At 44.5% G+C, this 20,614-nt stretch overlaps 1 protein-coding gene across 1 annotated transcript; it reads left to right on the top strand.

Annotated features, from left to right (window-relative positions):
* Positions 1 to 13,749: 13,749 nt before the first annotated feature.
* LOC103635714 (aquaporin TIP4-2-like) lies at positions 13,750 to 16,068 on the top strand. The gene is made up of 3 exons (NM_001111564.2): positions 13,750 to 14,063; positions 14,251 to 14,504; positions 15,399 to 16,068. The coding sequence occupies exons 1-3, from the start codon at positions 13,754 to 13,756 to the stop codon at positions 15,768 to 15,770; spliced, it is 936 nt and encodes a 311-aa protein (NP_001105034.2). The 5' UTR covers positions 13,750 to 13,753; the 3' UTR covers positions 15,771 to 16,068.
* Positions 16,069 to 20,614: the final 4,546 nt, after the last annotated feature.

Here is a 20,614-nt window from a genome sequence, read left to right as displayed (position 1 = left end):
AGGTTTGGTCAAAGGTTTGGGTAAAATTGCTATATCTCCTGACCACTCTATTTCCAATGTTTTTCTTGTTGATTCTTTAGATTACAACTTGCTTTCTGTTTCCCAATTATGTCAAATGGGCTACAACTGTCTTTTTACTGATGTAGGTGTCACTGTCTTTAGAAGAAGTGATGACTCAATAGCATTTAAGGGTGTGTTAGAGGGTCAGCTATACTTAGTAGACTTTGATAGAGCTGAACTCGACACATGCTTAATTGCTAAGACTAACATGGGTTGGCTCTGGCACCGCCGACTAGCCCATGTTGGGATGAAGAATCTTCACAAGCTTCTAAAGGGAGAACACATTTTAGGATTAACGAATGTTCATTTTGAGAAAGACAGGATTTGTGGCGCATGTCAGGCAGGGAAGCAAGTTGGAGTCCATCATCCGCACAAGAACATCATGACGACCGACAGGCCACTTGAGCTACTCCACATGGATCTATTCGGCTCGATTGCTTACATAAGCATCGGCGGGAGTAAGTACTGTCTAGTTATTGTGGATGATTATTCTCGCTTCACTTGGGTATTCTTTTTACAGGAAAAATCCCAAACCCAAGAGACCTTAAAGGGATTCTTGAGACGGGCTCAAAATGAGTTCGGCTTAAGAATCAAGAAAATAAGAAGCGACAACGGGACGGAGTTCAAGAACTCTCAAATTGAAAGCTTTCTTGAGGAAGAGGGCATCAAGCATGAGTTCTCCTCTCCCTACACCCCTCAACAAAATGGTGTAGTAGAGAGGAAGAATCGAACTCTATTGGACATGGCAAGAACCATGCTTGATGAGTACAAGACACCGGACCGGTTTTGGGCCGAAGCGGTCAACACCGCCTGCTACGCCATCAACCGGTTATATCTTCACCGAATCCTCAAGAAGACATCCTATGAACTCCTAATCGGTAAAAAGCCCAACATTTCATACTTTAGAGTTTTTGGTAGCAAATGCTTTATTCTTGTTAAAAGAGGTAGAAAATCTAAATTTGCTCCTAAAACTGTAGAAGGCTTTTTACTTGGTTATGACTCAAACACAAGGGCATATAGGGTCTTTAACAAGTCCACTGGACTAGTTGAAGTCTCATGTGACGTTGTGTTTGATGAAACTAACGGCTCTCAAGTAGAGCAAGTTGATCTTGATGAAATAGGTAATGAAGAGGCTCCATGCATAGCGCTAAGGAACATGTCCATTGGGGATGTGTGTCCTAAGGAATCCGAAAAGCCTCCAAGTGCACAAGATCAACCGTCCTCCACCACGCAAGCATCTCCACCAACTCAAAATGAGGATGAGGCTCAAGTTGATGAAGGGCAAAATCAAGAAGATGAGCCACCTCAAGATAATGGCAATGATCAAGGGGGAGATCAAAATAATCAAGAGAAGGAGGATGAGGAAGAACCAAGACCGCCACACCCAAGAGTCCACCAAGCAATCCAACGAGATCACCCCGTCGACACCATCCTCGGCGACATTCATAAGGGGGTAACCACTCGATCTCGCGTTGCACATTTTTGTGAACATTACTCTTTTGTTTCCTCTATTGAGCCACAAAGGGTGGAGGAAGCACTTCAAGATTCGGATTGGGTGATGGCGATGCAAGAGGAGCTCAACAATTTCACGAGGAATGAGGTATGGCATTTGGTTCCACGTCCTAACCAAAATGTTGTAGGAACCAAATGGGTCTTCCGCAACAAGCAAGATGAGCATGGTGTGGTGACAAGGAACAAAGCACGACTTGTGGCCAAGGGATATTCCCAAGTCGAAGGTTTGGATTTCGGTGAAACCTATGCACCCGTAGCTAGGCTTGAGTCAATTCGCATATTATTAGCCTATGCTACTTACCATGGCTTTAAGCTTTATCAAATGGACGTGAAAAGTGCCTTCCTCAACGGACCAATCAAGGAAGAAGTCTATGTTGAGCAACCTCCCGGCTTTGAAGACAGTGAGTATCCTAACCATGTTTATAGGCTCTCTAAGGCGCTTTATGGGCTCAAGCAAGCCCCAAGAGCATGGTATGAATGCCTAAGAGATTTCCTTATTGCAAATGGCTTCAAAGTCGGAAAAGCCGATCCTACTTTGTTCACTAAAACTCTTGACAATGATTTATTTGTATGCCAAATTTATGTTGATGATATCATATTTGGGTCTACTAACGAATCTACTTGTGAGGAATTTAGTAGGATCATGACACAGAAATTCGAGATGTCTATGATGGGGGAGTTGAGGTATTTTCTAGGATTCCAAGTCAAACAACTCCAAGAGGGCACCTTCCTTAGCCAAACAAAGTATACTCAAGATATTCTAAGCAAGTTTGGAATGAAGGATGCCAAGCCCATCAAGACACCCATGGGAACCAATGGGCATCTCGATCTCGACACGGGAGGTAGGTCCGTGGATCAAAAGGTATACCGGTCGATGATTGGTTCATTACTTTATTTATGTGCATCTCGACCGGACATTATGCTTTCCGTTTGCATGTGTGCAAGATTCCAATCCGACCCTAAGGAATCACACCTTACGGCCGTAAAACGAATCTTGAGATATTTGGCTTATACTCCTAAGTTTGGGCTTTGGTACCCTCGGGGATCCACTTTTGACTTGATTGGTTATTCGGATGCCGATTGGGCGGGGTGCAAAATTAATAGAAAGAGCACATCGGGGACTTGCCAGTTCTTGGGAAGATCCTTGGTGTCTTGGGCTTCAAAGAAGCAAAATTCGGTTGCTCTTTCTACCGCCGAAGCCGAGTACATTGCCGCAGGTCATTGTTGCGCGCAATTGCTTTGGATGAGGCAAACCCTGCGGGACTATGGTTACAAATTAACCAAAGTCCCTTTGCTATGTGATAATGAGAGTGCAATCAAAATGGCCGACAATCCCGTCGAGCATAGCCGCACTAAGCACATAGCCATTCGGTATCATTTTCTTAGGGATCACCAACAAAAGGGAGATATCGAGATTTCTTACATTAACACTAAAGATCAATTAGCCGATATCTTTACCAAGCCTCTTGATGAACAATCTTTTACCAGACTTAGGCATGAGCTAAATATTCTTGATTCTAGAAATTTCTTCTGCTAGATTGCACACATAGCTCATTTGAATACCTTTGATCATATCTCTTTTATATGCTATGACTAATGTGTTTTCAAGTCTATTTCAAACCAAGTCACAGGTATATTGAAAGGGAATTGGAGTCTTCGGCGAAGACAAAGGCTTCCACTCCGTAACTCATCCTTCGCCATCGCTCCAAGAAAAGGACCTTGTCTTTGGGGGAGAAAGTAAAAGCCCAAAGCAAAAGGACCGGATTTCGTCTTTGGTATAATCTTAACTCATTTACTTATGACCAAAGGGGAAGAAATTACTTCGAGGGCTCTAATGATTCCGTTTTTGGCGATTCATGCCAAAAAGGGGGAGAAATGAGCCCAAAGCAAAAGGACCGCACCACCACCAAATTCAAAAACTTAGTGCTTTCCAAAAGTATTTATCAATTGGTATCCTATTGTGTTCAAAAGGGGGAGAAAGTAGTATTTCAAAAATGGTATATCAAAACCTTCTTGAACACTAAGAGGAGTATCTCATTTAGGGGGAGTTTTTTTGTTTAGTCAAAGGAAAAGCATTTAACAGGGGGAGAAAATTTCAAATCTTGAAAATGCTTTACAAACTCTTATTCATTTACCTTTGACTATTTGCAAAAGATCTTTGAAATGGATTTACAAAAAGAATTTGCAAAAACAAAACATGTGGTGCAAACATGGTCCAAAATGCTAAATAAAGAAAGAAACATTCCATGCATATCTTGTAAGTAGTTATATTAGCTCAATTCCAAGCAACCTTTACTCTTACATTATGCAAACTAGTTCAATTATGCACTTCTATATTTGCTTTGGTTTGTGTTGGCATCAATCACCAAAAAGGGAGAGATTGAAAGGGAATTAGGCTTACACCTAGTTCCTAATTAATTTTGGTGGTTGAACTGCCCAACACAAATAATTGGACTAACTAGTTTGCCCAAGTGAATAGATTATACAGGTGTAAAAGGTTCACACTCAGCCAATAAAAAGACCAAGTTTTGGATTCAACAAAGGAGCAAAGGGGCAACCGAAGGCACCCCTGGTCTGGCGCACCGGACTGTCCGGTGTGCCACCGGACATGTCCGGTGCACCAGGGGGACTCAGCCTTAAACTCTCCTCCTTCGGGAATTCCCAGAGGCGACTCGGCTATAATTCACCGGACTGTCCGGTGTACACCGGACAGTGTCCGGTGCGCCAAGGGAGATCGGCCTCGGGAACTCGCCAGCTTCGGGAAACGCCAACGGCTCGTCCGCTAAAATTCACCGGACTGTCCGGTGTGCACCGGACTGTCCGGTGCGCCTCCGGAGCAACGGTCTTCTCCGCGCCAACGGCTCTCTGCCACGCATTTAATGCGCGCTCTGCGCGCGCAGGGGTCAGAAACGCCCATGCTGGCACACCGGACAGCAAACAGTACATGTCCGGTGTGCACCGGACACCCAGGCGGGCCCACAAGTCAGAAGCTCCAACGGTCAGAATCCAACGGCAGTGATGACGTGGCAGGGGGCACCGGACTGTCCGGTGCGCCATCGAACAGACAGCCTCTCAACGGCCACATTTGGTGGTTGGGGCTATAAATACCCCAACCACCCCACCATTCATTGCATCCAAGTTTTCCACTTCCCAACTACTACAAGAGCTCTAGCATTCAATTCAAGACACACCAAAGAGATCAAATCCTCTCCAAACTCCACACAACGCCATAGTGATTAGAGAGAGTGATTTGCTTGTGTTCTTTCGAGCTCTTGCGCTTGGATTGCTTTCTTCTTTCTTGATCCTTTCTTTGCAATCAAACCCACTTGTAATTGAGGCAAGAGACACCAATCTTGTGGTGGTCCTTGCGGGAACTTTGTGTTCCAAGTGATTGAGAAGAGAAAGCTCACTCGATCCGTGGATCGTTTGAGAGAGGGAAGGGTTGAAAGAGACCCGACCTTTGTGGCCTCCTCAACGGGGAGTAGGTTTGCAAGAACCGAACCTCGGTAAAACAAATCTCCGTGTCTCACTTGCTCATTCGCTTGGGATTTGTTTTGCGCCCTCTCTCGCGGACTCGTTTCTTTATTACTAACGCTAACCCCGGCTTTTAGTTGTGTTTATATTTGTAAATTTCAGTTTCGCCCTATTCACCCCCCCTCTAGGCGACTATCACTCACTCCACAAAAGTATATGGAACGTTGTTGAGTTTGGAGCACAGGTACTGTTGGGGGCCTTCGGCTTCCGAAGGTCCTCAAAAACATGATTTGACAATGTTTTCCAAGTGAAATATGCGAACAGGTATCTTCGAAATCGGATTACGGGTATTCAAGAGTATGGTCAAGACGAAGCTTGAGTAGGACGGAAAGCGATCATGACGAAGGATAAGATGATCACGAAGCTATGCGCAGAAAAGCTTCGGCATGACAGCAGAAAAGGGGCACCGACTTAAAGATGAAAAGCCAAATTAGACCTCGAGGAATTACTATAGAGTTATTAATAAATGTAAAGGGCATTAATGTAATTCTGCACGGGTTGCGTCCTGTGCCTATAAATATATGAACAGTACTCCGGTACTGTTCACGCTGACTTGGCATTCACTTTTCGCATCACACCTGTACCTTTACTTTCCCTCAATCCGAAGGTACATTTATAATTTGTTATTATGGATATGATAATGAAAATAAAAATAAGTTAATGGTAATATATGTATTATTATCTGTATTTCATATAATTTGCATTCTTCCTTAACATCTACCGAGTTTACGAAGGTATCTTCCCTCATAACCTTCGTCCGGAATTCACTATATCCGAAGGGATATAATGTCTTGAAGGACGAAGGGCTTTAATATTTAACACTTTTTATGTTGCCTTGTTCTTAACTTTTAGCATTTGAGAACAAGTCTCCAACATTGGCGCCAAGGCTAAAGACTTTGATGTTTGCAATGCTACTATTTCCGACCTTAGAAGTAAAAATGATATATTGCATGCTAAGGTTGTAGAATTAAAATCTTGCAAACCATCTACATCTACCGTTGAGCACACTACTATTTGCACTAGATGTAGAGATGTTAACATTGATGCTATTCATAATCACATGGCTTTAATTAAACAACAAAATGATCATATAGCAAAGTTAGATGCTAAAATTGCCGAGCATGACTTAGAAAACGAAAAATTTAAATTTGCTAGAAGTATGCTCTATAGAGGGAGACGCCCTGGCATCAAGGATGGCATTGGCTTCCAAAAGGGGGACAATGTCAAACTTAATGCCCCTCCTAAGAAATTGTCTAATTTTGTTAAGGGCAAGGCTCCCATGCCTCAGGATAACGAGGGTTACATTTTGTACCCTACCGGCTATCCTGAGAGCAAAATTAGGAGAATTCATTCTAGGAAGTCTCACTCTGGCCCTAACCATGCATTTCTGTATAAGGGTGAGATGTCTAGTTCTAGGCAACCAACCCGTGCTAAGTTGCCTAAGAAGAAAACTCCTAGTGCATCAAATGATCATAACATTTCATTTAAAACTTTTGATGCATCCTATGTTTTGACTAACAAATCCGGCAAGGTAGTTGCCAAGTATGTTGGGGGCAAGCACAAGGGGTCAAAAACTTGTGTTTGGGTACCCAAAGTTCTTGTGTCTAATGCCAAAGGACCCAAAACCATTTGGGTACCTAAAGTCAAGAACTAAACTTGTTTTGTAGGTTTATGCATCCGGGGGCTCAAGTTGGATCATCGACAGCGGGTGCACAAACCACATGACAGGGGAGAAGAAAATGTTCTCCTCCTATGAGAAAAACCAAGATCCCCAACGAGCTATCACATTTGGGGATGGAAACCAAGGTTTGGTCAAAGGATTGGGTAAAATTGCTATATCTCTTGACCATTCAATTTCCAATGTTTTTCTTGTAGATTCTTTAGATTACAATTTGCTTTCTGTTTCGCAATTATGTCTTTTTACTGATGTAGGTGTCACTGTCTTTAGAAGAAGTGATGATTCAATAGCATTTAAGGGAGTGTTAGAGGGTCAGCTATACTTGGTAGATTTTGATAGAGCTGAACTCGACACTTGCTTAATTGCTAAGACTAACATGGGCTGGCTCTGGCACCGCCGACTAGCACATGTTGGGATGAAGAATCTTCATAAGCTTCTAAAGGGAGAGCACATTTTAGGATTAACAAATGTTCATTTTGAGAAAGACAGGATTTGTAGCGCATGCCAAGCAGGGAAGCAAGTTGGTGCTCACCATCCACACAAGAACATCATGACGACTGACAGGCCACTAGAGCTCCTGCACATGGATCTATTCGGCCCGATAGCTTACATAAGCATCGGCGGGAGTAAGTACTGTCTAGTTATTGTCGATGATTATTCTCGCTTCACTTGGGTGTTCTTTTTGCAGGAAAAATCTCATACCCAAGAAACCTTAAAGGGATTCTTGAGACGGACTCAAAATGAGTTCGGCTTAAGGAACAAGAAAATAAGAAGCGACAACGGGACGGAGTTCAAGAACTCTCAAATTGAAGGCTTCCTTGAGGAGGAGGGCATCAAGCATGAGTTCTTCTCTCCCTACACGCCACAACAAAATGGTGTAGTGGAGAGGAAGAATAGAACTCTATTGGACATGGCAAGAACCATGCTTGATGAGTACAAGACTTCGGATCGGTTTTGGGCGGAGGCGGTCAACACCGCTTGCTACGCCATCAACCAGTTATATCTACACCGAATTCTCAAGAAGACATCATACGAACTCCTAACCGGTAAAAAGCCCAATATCTCATATTTTAGAGTCTTTGGTAGCAAATGTTTTATACTTGTTAAAAGAGGTAGAAAATCTAAATTTGCTCCTAAGACTGTAGAAGGCTTTTTACAAGGATATGATTCAAACACAAGGGCATATAGAGTCTTTAACAAGTCCTCTGGACAAGTTGAACTTTCTTGTGACGTTGTGTTTGATGAGACTAACGGCTCTCAAGTGGAGCAAGTTGATCTTGATGAGATAGGTGATGAAGAGGCTCCGTGCATCGCGCTAAGGAACATGTCCATTGGGGATGTGTGTCCTAAGGAATCCGAAGAGCCTCCAAATGCACAAGATCAACCATCCTCCTCCACGCAAGCATCTCCACCAACTCAAAATGAGGATGAGGCTCAAGTTGATGAAGGAGAAGATCAAGCAAATGAGCCACCTCAAGATGACGGCAATGATCAAGGGGGAGATGCAAATGATCAAGACAAGGAGGATGAAGAACCAAGGCTGCCACACCCAAGAGTCCACCAAGCAATCCAACGAGATCACCCCGTCGACACCATCCTCGTCGACATTCACAAGGGGGTAACTACTAGATCTCGTGTTGCACATTTTTGTGAGCATTACTCTTTTGTTTCCTCTATTGAGCCACACAGGGTAGAGGAAGCACTACAAGATTCGATTGGGTGGTGGCGATGCAAGAGGAGCTCAACAACTTCACTAAGAACGAGGTATGGCATTTGGTTCCACGTCCTAATCAAAATGTTGTAGGAACCAAATGGGTCTTCCGCAACAAGCAAGATGAGCATGGTGTGGTGACAAGGAACAAAGCCCGACTTGTGGCCAAGGGATACTCCCAAGTCGAAGGTTTGGATTTCGGTGAAACCTATGCACCCGTAGCTAGGCTTGAGTCAATTCGTATATTATTAGCCTATGCTACTTACCATGGCTTCAAGCTTTATCAAATGGACGTGAAAAGTGCCTTCCTCAATGGACCAATCAAGGAAGAGGTCTATTTTGAGCAACCTCACGGCTTTGAAGATAGTGAGTACCCTAACCATGTTTACAAACTCTCTAAGGCGCTATATGGGCTCAAGCAAGCCCCAAGAGCATGGTATGAATGCCTAAGAGATTTCCTTATCACTAATGGATTCAAAGTCGGAAAAGCTGATCCTACACTCTTTACCAAAACACTTGAAAATGATTTGTTTGTATGCCAAATTTATGTTGATGATATTATATTTGGGTCTACTAACGAATCTACATGCAAAGAGTTTAGTAGGATCATGACACAAAAATTCGAGATGTCAATGATGGGGGAGTTGAAGTATTTCTTGGGATTTCAAGTGAAGCAACTCCAAGAGGGCACCTTCCTAAGCCAAACGAAGTATACTCAAGATATCCTAAGCAAGTTTGGGATGAAGGATGCCAAACCCATCAAGACACCCATGGGAACCAATGGGCATCTCGACCTCGACACGGAAGGTAAGTCCGTGGATCAAAAGGTATACCGGTCAATGATAGGCTCTTTACTCTATTTATGTGCATCTCGACCAGATATTATGCTTTCCGTATGCATGTGTGCAAGATTCCAAGCCGACCCTAAGGAAGCTCACCTTACGGCCGTAAAACGAATCTTGAGATATTTAGTTTATACTCCTAAGTTTGGGCTTTGGTATCCTAGGGGATCCACATTTGATTTGATTGGTTATTCGGATGCCGATTGGGCGGGGTGTAAGATTAATAGAAAGAGCACATCGGGGACTTGCCAGTTCTTGGGAAGATCCTTGGTGTCTTGGGCTTCAAAGAAGCAAAATTCAGTAGCTCTTTCTACCGCCGAAGCCGAGTACATTGCCGCAGGCCATTGTTGCGCGCAACTACTTTGGATGAGGCAAACCCTTAGGGACTACGGTTACAAATTAACCAAAGTTCCTCTTCTATGTGATAATGAGAGTGCAATCCGCATGGCGGATAATCCCGTCGAGCATAGCCGCACTAAACACATAGCCATTCGGTATCACTTTTTAAGGGATCACCAACAAAAGGGAGATATCGAGATTTGATATATTAACACTAAAGATCAATTAGCCGATATCTTTACCAAGCCTCTTGATGAACAAACATTTAACAAACTTAGGCATGAGCTAAATATTCTTAATTCTAGGAACTTCTTTTGTTGAATTGCACACATAGCTCATTCATATACCTTTGATCATGTCTCTTTCATATGCTATGACTAATGTGTCTTCAAGTCTACTTCAAACCAAGTCATAGGTGTATTGAAAGGGAATTGGAGTCTTCGGCGAAGACAAAGGCTTCCACTCCGTAACTCATCCTTCGCCGTCTCTCCGAGCAACTCTCCGTCTTTGGTATAATCTTCACTCGTATTTTATTTGCCAAAGGGGAGAAAGTAGTTAAGAGGGCTCTAATGACTCCTTTTTGGCGATTCATGCCAAAGGGGGAGAAAGTATGAGCCCAAAGCAAAAGGACCGCACCACCACCTAATTTTAAAACGAATTTTTCAATTGGTATGATTTTTCAATTTGGTATCTTCTTGTGTTCAAAAAGGGGAGAGAATAGTATTTTCAAAATCAATATCTTAAAACCCTCTTGAACACTAAGAGGAGGATTTCATTTAGGGGGAGTTTTGTTCAAGTCAAAAGAAAAGCATTTGAAACCGGGGGAGAAAATTTCAAATATTGAAAATGCTTCGCAAAATCTTATTCATTTACCTTTGACTATTTGCAAAAGAACTTTGAAAAGGATTTACAAAAGAATTTGCAAAAAAAACAAAACATGTGGTGCAAGCGTGGTCCAAAATGTTGAAAATGAAGAAACAATCCATGCGCATCTTATAAGTGTTTATATTGGCTCAATTCCAAGCAATCTTTGCACTTACATTATGCAAACTAGTTCAATTATGCACTTCCATATTTGCTTTGGTTTGTGTTGGCATCAATCACCAAAAAGGGGGAGATTGAAAGAGAATTATGCATACACCTATTTTCCTAATTTATTTTGGTGGTTGAATTGCCCAACACAAATAATTGGACTAACTAGTTTGCTCCAGTGTATAAGTTATACAGGTGTCAAAGGTTCACACTTAGCCAATAAAAAGAACAAGAATTGGGTTCAACAAAGAGAGCAAGGGATAACCGAAGTGTGCCCTAGTCTGGCGCACCGGACAGTGTCCGGTGCAACACTGGACAGTGTCCGGTGCACCAGGGGACTTCACGCTGAACTCTTCACCTTCGGGAAAATCCAAAGGCGCTCCGCTATAATTCACCGGACTGTCCGGTGTACACCAGACAGTGTCCGGTGCCCCAGGGGAGAGCGACTTTGGAACTCGCCAGCTTCGGGAATTCGCTCCGCTATAATTCACCGGACATGTCCGGTGAGCCAGCGGAGCAACGACTACTTCGCGCCAACGGTCACCTGCAGAAGTGTTAAATGCGCGCCAGAGCGCGCAGAAGTCAGGCACGCACGATGTGGCGCACCGGACACTCTACAGTACATGTCCGGTGAGCCACCGGACATCAAGGCGGGCCCAGCAGTCAGAGCTCCAACGGTCGGAACCCAACGGCCTGGTGACGTGGCTGGCGCACCGGACACTGTCCGGTGTGCACCGGACTGTCCGATGCACCATGCGACAGACAGCCCCACCAATCGGCTAGTTTGGTGGTTGGGGTTATAAATACCCCCAACCACCCCACATTCAAGTCATCCAAGTTTTCAACCTTCCAACCACTTACAAGAGCTAGACATTCAATACAAGATACACCCAAGTGATCAAATCCTCTCCCAATTCCACAAAAGCTTTAGTGACTAGTGAGAGTGATTTGTTGTGTGCTTTTGAGCTCTTGCGCTTGGATCGCTTTCTTCTTTCTCATTCTTTCTTGAAATCAATACTCAATTGTAACCAAGGCAAGAGACACCAATTGTGTGGTGGTCCTTACGGGGAAGTTTTGTTCCCGGTTGATTTGAGAAGAGAAAGCTCACTCGGTCCGAGGGACCGTTTGAGAGAGGGAAGGGGTTGAAAAAGACCCGGCCTTTGTGGCCTCCTCAATGGGGAGTAGGTTTGCGAGAACCGAACCTCGGTAAAACAAATCCGCGTGTCACACTTCTTATTCGCTTGCGATTTGTTTTGCACCCTCTCTCGCGGACTCGATTATATTTCTAACGCTAACCCGACTTGTAGTTGTGATTGACTTTGTAAATTTCAGGTTCGTCCTATTCACCCCCCCCCTCTAGGCGACTTTCAGTAAGAAATCAAATTCGTACCTGACCCGTAATAAAATCGGGTCGGGTACGGGTAAGACCCACAGGTCAAATTTCGTGCCCGAACCCGTACCCAACGGGTCGGATATCCGACGGATATCCGAACCCGCGGGTAAAATTGCCATCCCTACGTCCAGCCTACTGGGTTTGTTGACTCCACCAAGCCCAATCATGTCTGCCGTCTGAACAAGTCACTCTATGGGTTGAAGCAAGCTCCTCGCGCCTGGCACAATCGCTTTGCCTCTCACATCACCTCTCTTGGGTTTGTTGAGGCCAAGTCTGACACGTCGCTGTTCATCTACTACAGAGGTGCTGATGTGGCTTTTCTCCTACTATATGTTGATGATATTGTTCTTACTGCATCATCTTCGAGTATTATCATAACTACAATAAAGTTGACAACCGGCTATGTGGTTGAGCAAACTCATAATATACAACTCATTTTTTGTGAGCTGCAGCAACTTGGATGTGTCTTGTCTGATGTATTTGTGGTAGAGGGTATCATTGCCAAATTACCTCCAACTTGGAGGGATTCTGCAACAGTTCTGAAATATAGGAGGGAAAACAAATCCATTGAGAATCTATTAGCCTCTGTTGATGTTGATGAAAAGGCTTGCATAAAGGACGATGCACCCAAAACACGTGAGGCATAGTTCAGTGCTTAGGTCATACAACTTGCTAGAAAAACAAAGGGAAATCTAAAGATTGAAACTTCACGAAAAAATGCTAAGAGGATAAACATAAAAGATATCATCTGCTATGTTCGTAGGAAGACTTGGCACTTCACGAAAAAAATACCATGGTAGCAAGGGTTGTAAGAAAAGTCAATAAGGATAGAATAATTTTATCAATATGACTGTGAGCAATGCTAGAGCAACATAGTATGATAATACATATACTGTTTTTCCAATATATCAATCTACTGAATGGTGAGTTAATAAGGGGCCAACATTCATGTTTTTACTGTTATATATCTATTTCCTCTTACCAGGCTACAAATGATGCCTCATTTTTTATGGGGGACGACTCATGTGCTTCTGTTCATGGTATTAGTACGGTCGATCTAAAGTTACTTTGGGTAAGATTGTACAGCTACATAACGTGCAACATGCGCCATCAATAAACAAGTCTCTTTTGTGGTTCTTTACTCACAGTACCGAGCCGATTAAAGTTGGTAAAAAAATCAAACAGATTATAAATCAAGACGGATGAGCAATAAAAGTTTGGACCGAGAAGACGTACTTTGCGGCTTGATAATTGACGAAAAGAAATGGGCGACAAGGGATCGACGAATTCCACAACAGTACTAACAGTGTGCTAATGCATCGTTGCGCGCGACTTGTAGGCACGTTCCAAAAACTATTATTGGAAAAATAGGAAGACGTACAAAGGCGCGCTGCAGGCTTGAACCTGAGCCGCCGATTATAAACTTTGCCGGCCAAATCAATCGGGTCGTCGGCGAACGAACCAGCACACTGTCACTCGAGAGTGCAGGCTGCCACAGCTTTTCCTGGCTGAGAGAGATGGCGACACCCCACACCACGAAACAACTGGACCAGTTTGCCCCCACGCCTCCTGGCACCAAGTAGTTTTCCTTGCTCCTTTTTTTTTTTCTCTCTCTCTATAAAAACAACCGAGGCGCCACTCAGCCGGAGACCATGTCCCACTCCCCTCTCCCTCCTCCAGTCTTCCAAAATATCTCCCTGCGCTTTTCCGAGTCCTTTTCCCTCCAAGGAACAGAAACAACCGGAGCTTTTACCCCACCCGCTTTCCCCTCCCCGCCAGGAACAACAGGGCTCCTCGCAATAATTCGTCCATCCATGGCGAAGCTCGTCAACAAGCTGGTCGATTCGTTCGACCACCACGAGGCGCCGGCGCCGGACGTCGGCTGCGTGCGCGCCGTGCTGGCCGAGCTCGTCCTCACCTTCCTCTTCGTCTTCACCGGCGTCTCCGCCTCCATGGCCGCCGGTACGTACCCCCACCCCATGCATCCGCCAGAGCTGTCCCCTCTCCGGCTCTTCCTATCCGGTCTTCTATGTCCTTGTATTTTTATTTGATTCCTCACTGGGCTCTGGCCACGAAAAAAAAATAAAGATCACCTTTTTTTTCTCCCCCGCATAATCAAACTAATCTTTTCTATGGTGCTGGTGCACAGGGGCCGGCGGGAAGCCCGGGGAGGCTATGCCGATGGCGACGCTGGCGGCGGTGGCTATCGCGCACGCGCTGGCCGCTGGCGTCCTGGTGACGGCCGGCTTCCACGTCTCCGGCGGCCACCTCAACCCCGCGGTGACGGTGGGGATCTTGGTTCGCGGCCACATCACCAAGCTCCGGGCGCTGCTGTACGTCGCCGCCCAGCTGCTGGCGTCCTCCCTCGCCTGCATCCTCCTCCGCTACCTCAGCGGCGGCATGGTACGTCCACTTCCACCCGCGCCGATCCATGGATCTCATCTAGGAGTACCGCATTTTTTTTTTTTTTTGCTCTGCGTGTGTAATTACGGCTGTCCTTGATGATTCGACGCGGTCAAAAAGGATGTGGGGGAAAATTTTGGCCGGCCATGCTTGTCTGTCTCAGATCAACTTGGGCTGGGCTCGAATGGGTGAGAGCCTCTGTGCTGGAAGTAGGAAAAAAAATAAAACTGAGGTTTTTCTGTCTACTGTTTGGTAAAAAAATAACTACAAACTAACAAATGCTCCCCACACAAGGTATATGTGGAGCATCATGCTTGACATAAGTCTCGGGCACAAGCTAAACATGACAAACTTCGATATGTATGTGTTAAGTTCAGAATGTGCATAACAACATATAATAAACTGGATGCCAATAGAGTCTTATCTTACTGTGAGCTTGACAATTGTCATGAACGCGTCCATGTAGAAGAAGAAAAAGGTAAAAGGTTTACATGAATGCTTGTACAGTTGAGGGTCAGTTTCAACATGCTCTGGCTACTCTGCATATAGGACCATAGATTGTATCTAATCAGCTGCTCAGATTTGGTGATCACCAAGTATTGATTTGCATAACAGTTGCTGGTGAAGTTACCAGTCAAATACTCCCTCCGTTCTTTTTTTTATTTGTCGCAGTTTAGTTCGAAAATAAACTAGTGAACGACAAATATTCAAGAACAAAGGTCCACACCATGATTTAAGAGATGGACTAAATCATGCTTATCTGCTGTGGCAGCCGTGAACTCACTAAAACTTGTTTAACGTCACTTTTTCCACCATGAATTAAGAACGGAAGCTACACTAGTCCAGCAGCAACAGCAAAGCTTGCAGTGCTGACCAAAAATGTGAAAAATGCAGGTGACCCCGGTGCACGCCCTGGGCGCTGGCATCAGCCCGATGCAGGGCCTGGTGATGGAGGTGATCCTCACCTTCTCGCTGCTCTTCGTCACCTACGCCATGATCCTGGACCCGCGGAGCCAGGTCCGGACCATCGGCCCGCTGCTGACGGGGCTCATAGTCGGCGCCAACAGCCTCGCCGGCGGCAACTTCACCGGCGCGTCCATGAACCCGGCGCGGTCCTTCGGTCCCGCCATGGCCACCGGGGTCTGGACCAACCACTGGGTCTACTGGATCGGCCCGCTGCTCGGCGGGTCCCTGGCCGGCTTCGTGTACGAGTCGCTGTTCATGGTGTACAAGACGCACGAGCCGCTGCTCAATGGAGACATCTGACGACCGTCGGGCCCCCAGGGCAGTGAGCACGGTTCATGCTTGTTTTCTGTAAAATAGTTCGTTACCTACAAGCATGATGCATATATTGACCAAGGTAATTAATAGGAGAGGGTTGCTGTTACCCTGGTGGGATTGTGGGATGTAGAAATTGTTGCTGGGCTTTGCTTTTTTTTTTACTTTTCCTCCCAAGGAATTTTTTAAGAGGGCTGGGTTCTGTAAAGGATTTGTTTAGGCTATTAGTTAGCTATGTAGTAGAAAACTAGAGAATGCTATACGTTGGACGTGATTTTTTTTCACGTATATTGTTGTACGATATGGTATTTTTTATCTTCCGGATGAAATTGGATGTACATAGCATAATTTTTTTTGAAGCAGTATTTATGCTATCATCGCTCGGGGAAATATCATACCCTCAACAACCAGCAAATGGATTCAAAGATCTTGCTGTTCATTTTAATCTTAATTCGTATGGATTGGATGAGATTGAGTCAAGATCTTGTTGTTCATTTTAATCTCAATTCAGGTAAATTGGATATGATTGAGTGAAGATCTTGTTGTTCATTTTAATCTCAATTCAAGTGGATTGAACGGGATTAAGTGAGTTTAAATCATAATTCTTTGTAATTTCTTCAAATCTCATCAGTCCATATAGAATGGAAATAATCAAACAAGGTTTTATGTGGTCAACTAGACAAGCAATCATTTTGAGGCCTCAAGCATGGAAGACTTTCCTTGGCCTGACCATAGGAGGAACCATAAGGCTTGATATTAGGGCATCCCAAATAAGTTATTGTATATTGAAACTTGTAGTCATAGGAAAACTTGAAGCCTACTTTGCCCTAGGACGATCTAAGGACCTCGAGAAAACCTAGAGAATGAGGGACGCATAGTGTCTCGAGAAAACCTAGAGAATGAATAATACAAGTAGGAGCCTTGAGTCGTAGAGTCGTTGATCTCAATTTAAATCCCCTAGGCTCTCATGTCTCGTAGCACTCATGAGAGTAAGCCCTTGGGGTCCCTCGTATCCCACGACGCTCATGAAAATAAGCCTAAGTCCATAGATCCCTTCGCTCCCTAGAGTATTATAAAGAATAAGTGTTAGGGTAGATCAAGCCCTGAAACACGTGGTAGCACTTAGACAATGCAAACTCTATACTGACATTGAGGTATTTAAGCACCTCAACCTCGCCCTTAAAGACAGACATGTCACGCTGCAGCCCAAGCCCTCTAGGAACAAAAGACACAATATTAATGAGCCTAAGAAACCATTGTTGGGCTTTTGTTTTTTACTTTTCTTGCCAAGGAATTTTTAAAAGAGGACTGGGTTATATAAAGGATTTGTTAAGGCTATTAGTTAGCTATGTAGTAGAAAACTAGAAAATGGTATGCGCAGGAATGGGATGTGAACTTTTTTAGGTACATTGTTGTACTATGGTATTTTTGTCTTCTAGATGAAATTGGATGTACAAAGTATAATCTTCTATTTCAAACAGTATTTATACTATATAAGAAGTTATTATGGGACCCATTATGTTGGGACAACCGTTTTTGGAATCGCAAGCTTTAGTTACTTCTCATTTCCCCAACCAAAGGAAAAGCTTGATGTCGGGAGATAGGAGGTCTGGTATCAAGGCACCTCAAAAGAATAATTTGTGTACCAAAACTTATAGTCACAAGAAGACCCAGAGCCAATTGTGCCATAGGACAACCCAAAGACCATAGACACATAATGCCCCAATAAAGTCTAGAGAATAAATAATGTAGCCTCGAGAGCCTTGTGCCTTAGAGTGGTTGTTATTAGTTTAAATCTCCTAGGCCTCTTGTGCCCTATGACACTCATGAGAATAAGTCCAGGTCCCTAGAGTACCTCACGCCCAAAGGTATTATAAAGAATAAGTATCTAGGACAGTTTGAGCCTCGAAACACATGGTGGCACTTAGACACTCTAGATTCTATACTGACCTTGAGGTCCTTAAGCACACGAGCCTTACCTCATGAAGACAGACAAGCCCTGACCCTTTCAGGGCACAAAACCCCATGGGAACAAGAGACATGGTGAGCTTAAGTGGAATCCTATTACAAGATGGAAGAATGTGTCTAGGTCCACCAAGGACAGTATGGCCCTAAGAATAGACCCCACATCTAAGGACTTGAAGGTAAGTCCATACCAATAACTTAATGGAAAGTCTTATGTATAACACATTAAATGTGTGATGGTTTACTGAGAGCACCTAGAGGGGGGGGGGGTGAATAGGTGATCCTGTGAAACTTAAACTTATAGCCACAAAAACTTGTTAAGTGTTAGCACAATAATCGCCAAGTGGCTAGAGGAGTCTCAACAAAACACAATACCACAAGAGATCAAACACAGAGATGACACAGTGGTTTATCCCGTGGTTCGGCCAAGACCAACGCTTGCCTACTCCACGTTGTGGCGTCCCAACGGACGAGGGTTGCAATCAACCCCTCTCAAGCGGTCCAAAGACCAACTTGAATACCACAGTGTTTTGCTTTGCCTTTCAATATCCCGTTCGCGAGGAATCTCCACAACTTGGAGCCTCTCGCCCTTACACTTGAGATTCACAAAGAAATACGGAGTAAGGGAGGAACTAGCAACGCACACAAGACTCAAAATCAGAGCAACAGCACGCACACAAGTCGCAACAAGAGCTCGCAACACAACTCAATGAGTTCACAACTCAACAAGAGCTCTAGATGCTATCACAATGAACCAAATGCGCGGAATCGATGTCTTGGTGCTTAGGAATGTTGTAGGAATGCTTGGTTTCCTCCTCCATGCGCCTAGGGGTCCCTTTTATAGCCCCAAGGCAGCTAGGAGCCGTTGAGAGCAAATCTGGAAGGCTGATCTTGCCTTCTGTCGACTGGTGCACCGGACAGTCCGGTGCACACCGGACACTGTTCGGTGCCCGATTTCTTTCCTTAAACGGTGCAGCCGATCGTTTGCCACCAGAGAGCCGTTGGCGCACCGGACATGTCCGGTGCACACCGGACAGTCCGGTGCCATCTTCTAGCCGTTGGCTCGGCCACGTGTCCCGCGCAGATTGCGCGACCGACCGTTGGCTCACCGGACAGTCCGGTGCACACCGGACAGTCCGGTGAATTATAGCCGTACGTCGCCGGTAAATTCCCGAGAGCGGTCAGTTCGCCCGAGTCAGTCTGGCGCACCGGACAGTCCGGTGCTCCAGACCGAACAGCCTTTTGGCTGTACACAGCCAACTTTTCTCTGACTCGATTTCTCCTGTTTCAAGCACTTAGACACAATACATTAGTCTTCAAAACAATGTACTAAGGCTTAGAAACATACCTTTACTCTTGATTTGCACTTTGTCCATCCATGGGTATAGATTCACTTTAAGCACTTGTGTTGGCACTCAATCACCAAAATACTTAGAAATGGCTCAAGGGCACATTTCCCTTTCAATCTCCCCCTTTTTGGTGATTTATGCCAACACAACATAAAGCAACTAGAACAAGTGCAATATCACTTCAAATAAAACTCAAATTTATTTTGATTCAATTTTTGGCATATATGGATCATCCTTTGCCACCACTTGGTTTGTTTTTGCAAATCAAACTCAAATTTCTATCTCTACGTCAAACACACATGTTAAGTCATAAAGAGAGTCATTTCAGGAGTATTTGATTCAGGATCCCAAAAAAAAACTCCCCCTTTTTCCCATAATCAACATTTCTCCCCACAAGAAGCCAACTTTTGACAAGAGAGACAATAAAAGAGTTTTGACAAAACAAAAAAAACTCTATTCTACTATTTTCAAAATCTCTCAAGTGGTAGCTGATCCATTTATCACTTTGGCCTTTATTTTCTCCCCCTTTGGCATCAAGCACCAAAACAGGATCAATCTTGGCCCTTTAACCCCATTGCCTCACCAAAATCATCAAAAGAGAACACAAAGGCAATAAGAGTATGAAGATGAACTTGAAAAGTTACTCAATTCATCGGAGTGCAGTGGAAGTCTTGCATGGTCCAAGTCCACCTTTTCCCTTTCAATTCTCCTTGGAGACTAAAACAACCAAACTCAAGTACATGGTTAGTCTCAAAGGGTCAAGTTGTAGCACAGCTCCCCCTAAATATATGCATCACTTGCAAAAAGGACTTGTGAGGTCCAGGGAGTGTTTGTACAACTTGAGCACCACAATAAGCAACAAAATGCAAACGGAACATGATCAAAGGCATAAACACATGTATGCTACAATTCAATCCAGGTTCCGCGAATCTAAGACATTTAGCTCACTACGCAGCCTGCAAAAGGTCTTCTCATCTAGAGGCTTGGTAAAGATATCGGCTAGCTGGTTCTCGGTGCTAACATGAAACACTTCGATATCTCCCTTTTGCTGGTGGTCTCTCAAAAAGTGATGCCGGATGTCAATGTGCTTTGTGCGGCTGTGTTCAACAGGATTTTCCGCCATGCGGATAGCACTCTCATTGTCACATAGGAGTGGGACTTTGCTCAGATTGTAGCCAAAGTCCCGGAGGGTTTGCCTCATCCAAAGTAGTTGCGCGCAACACTGTCCTGCGGCAACATACTCGGCCTCAGCGGTGGATAGGGCAACGGAGGTTTGTTTCTTAGAGTTCCACGACACCAGGGACCTTCCTAAGAATTGGCACGTCCCTGATGTACTCTTCCTATCTACCTTACATCCAGCATAGTCGGAATCTGAGTATCCAACCAAGTCAAAGGTAGACCCCTTTGGATACCAGAGCCCGAAGCAAGGCGTAGCAACCAAATATCTAAGACTTCGCTTCACCGCCACTAAGTGACACTCCTTAGGATCGGATTGAAATCTAGCACACATGCATACAC

The sequence above is a fragment of the Zea mays genome, chromosome 8, assembly GCF_902167145.1.
Source record: "Zea mays cultivar B73 chromosome 8, Zm-B73-REFERENCE-NAM-5.0, whole genome shotgun sequence".
Lineage (NCBI taxonomy): Eukaryota > Viridiplantae > Streptophyta > Magnoliopsida > Poales > Poaceae > Zea > Zea mays.
The sequence above is the reverse complement of the archived record's forward strand: the minus strand, read 5'-3'. Positions and strand labels throughout refer to the sequence as shown.

Excerpts from the sequence above, each read along its gene's own strand:
- LOC103635714 (NM_001111564.2), top strand. The coding sequence starts at position 13,754 with ATGTCCCACTCCCCTCTCCCTCCTCCAGTCTTCCAAAATATCTCCCTG. Across the intron at positions 14,064-14,250 it reads CTCCGCCTCCATGGCCGCCG|GGGCCGGCGGGAAGCCCGGG; the intron begins GTACGTACCCCC and ends GCTGGTGCACAG. Across the intron at positions 14,505-15,398 it reads GCTACCTCAGCGGCGGCATG|GTGACCCCGGTGCACGCCCT; the intron begins GTACGTCCACTT and ends TGAAAAATGCAG.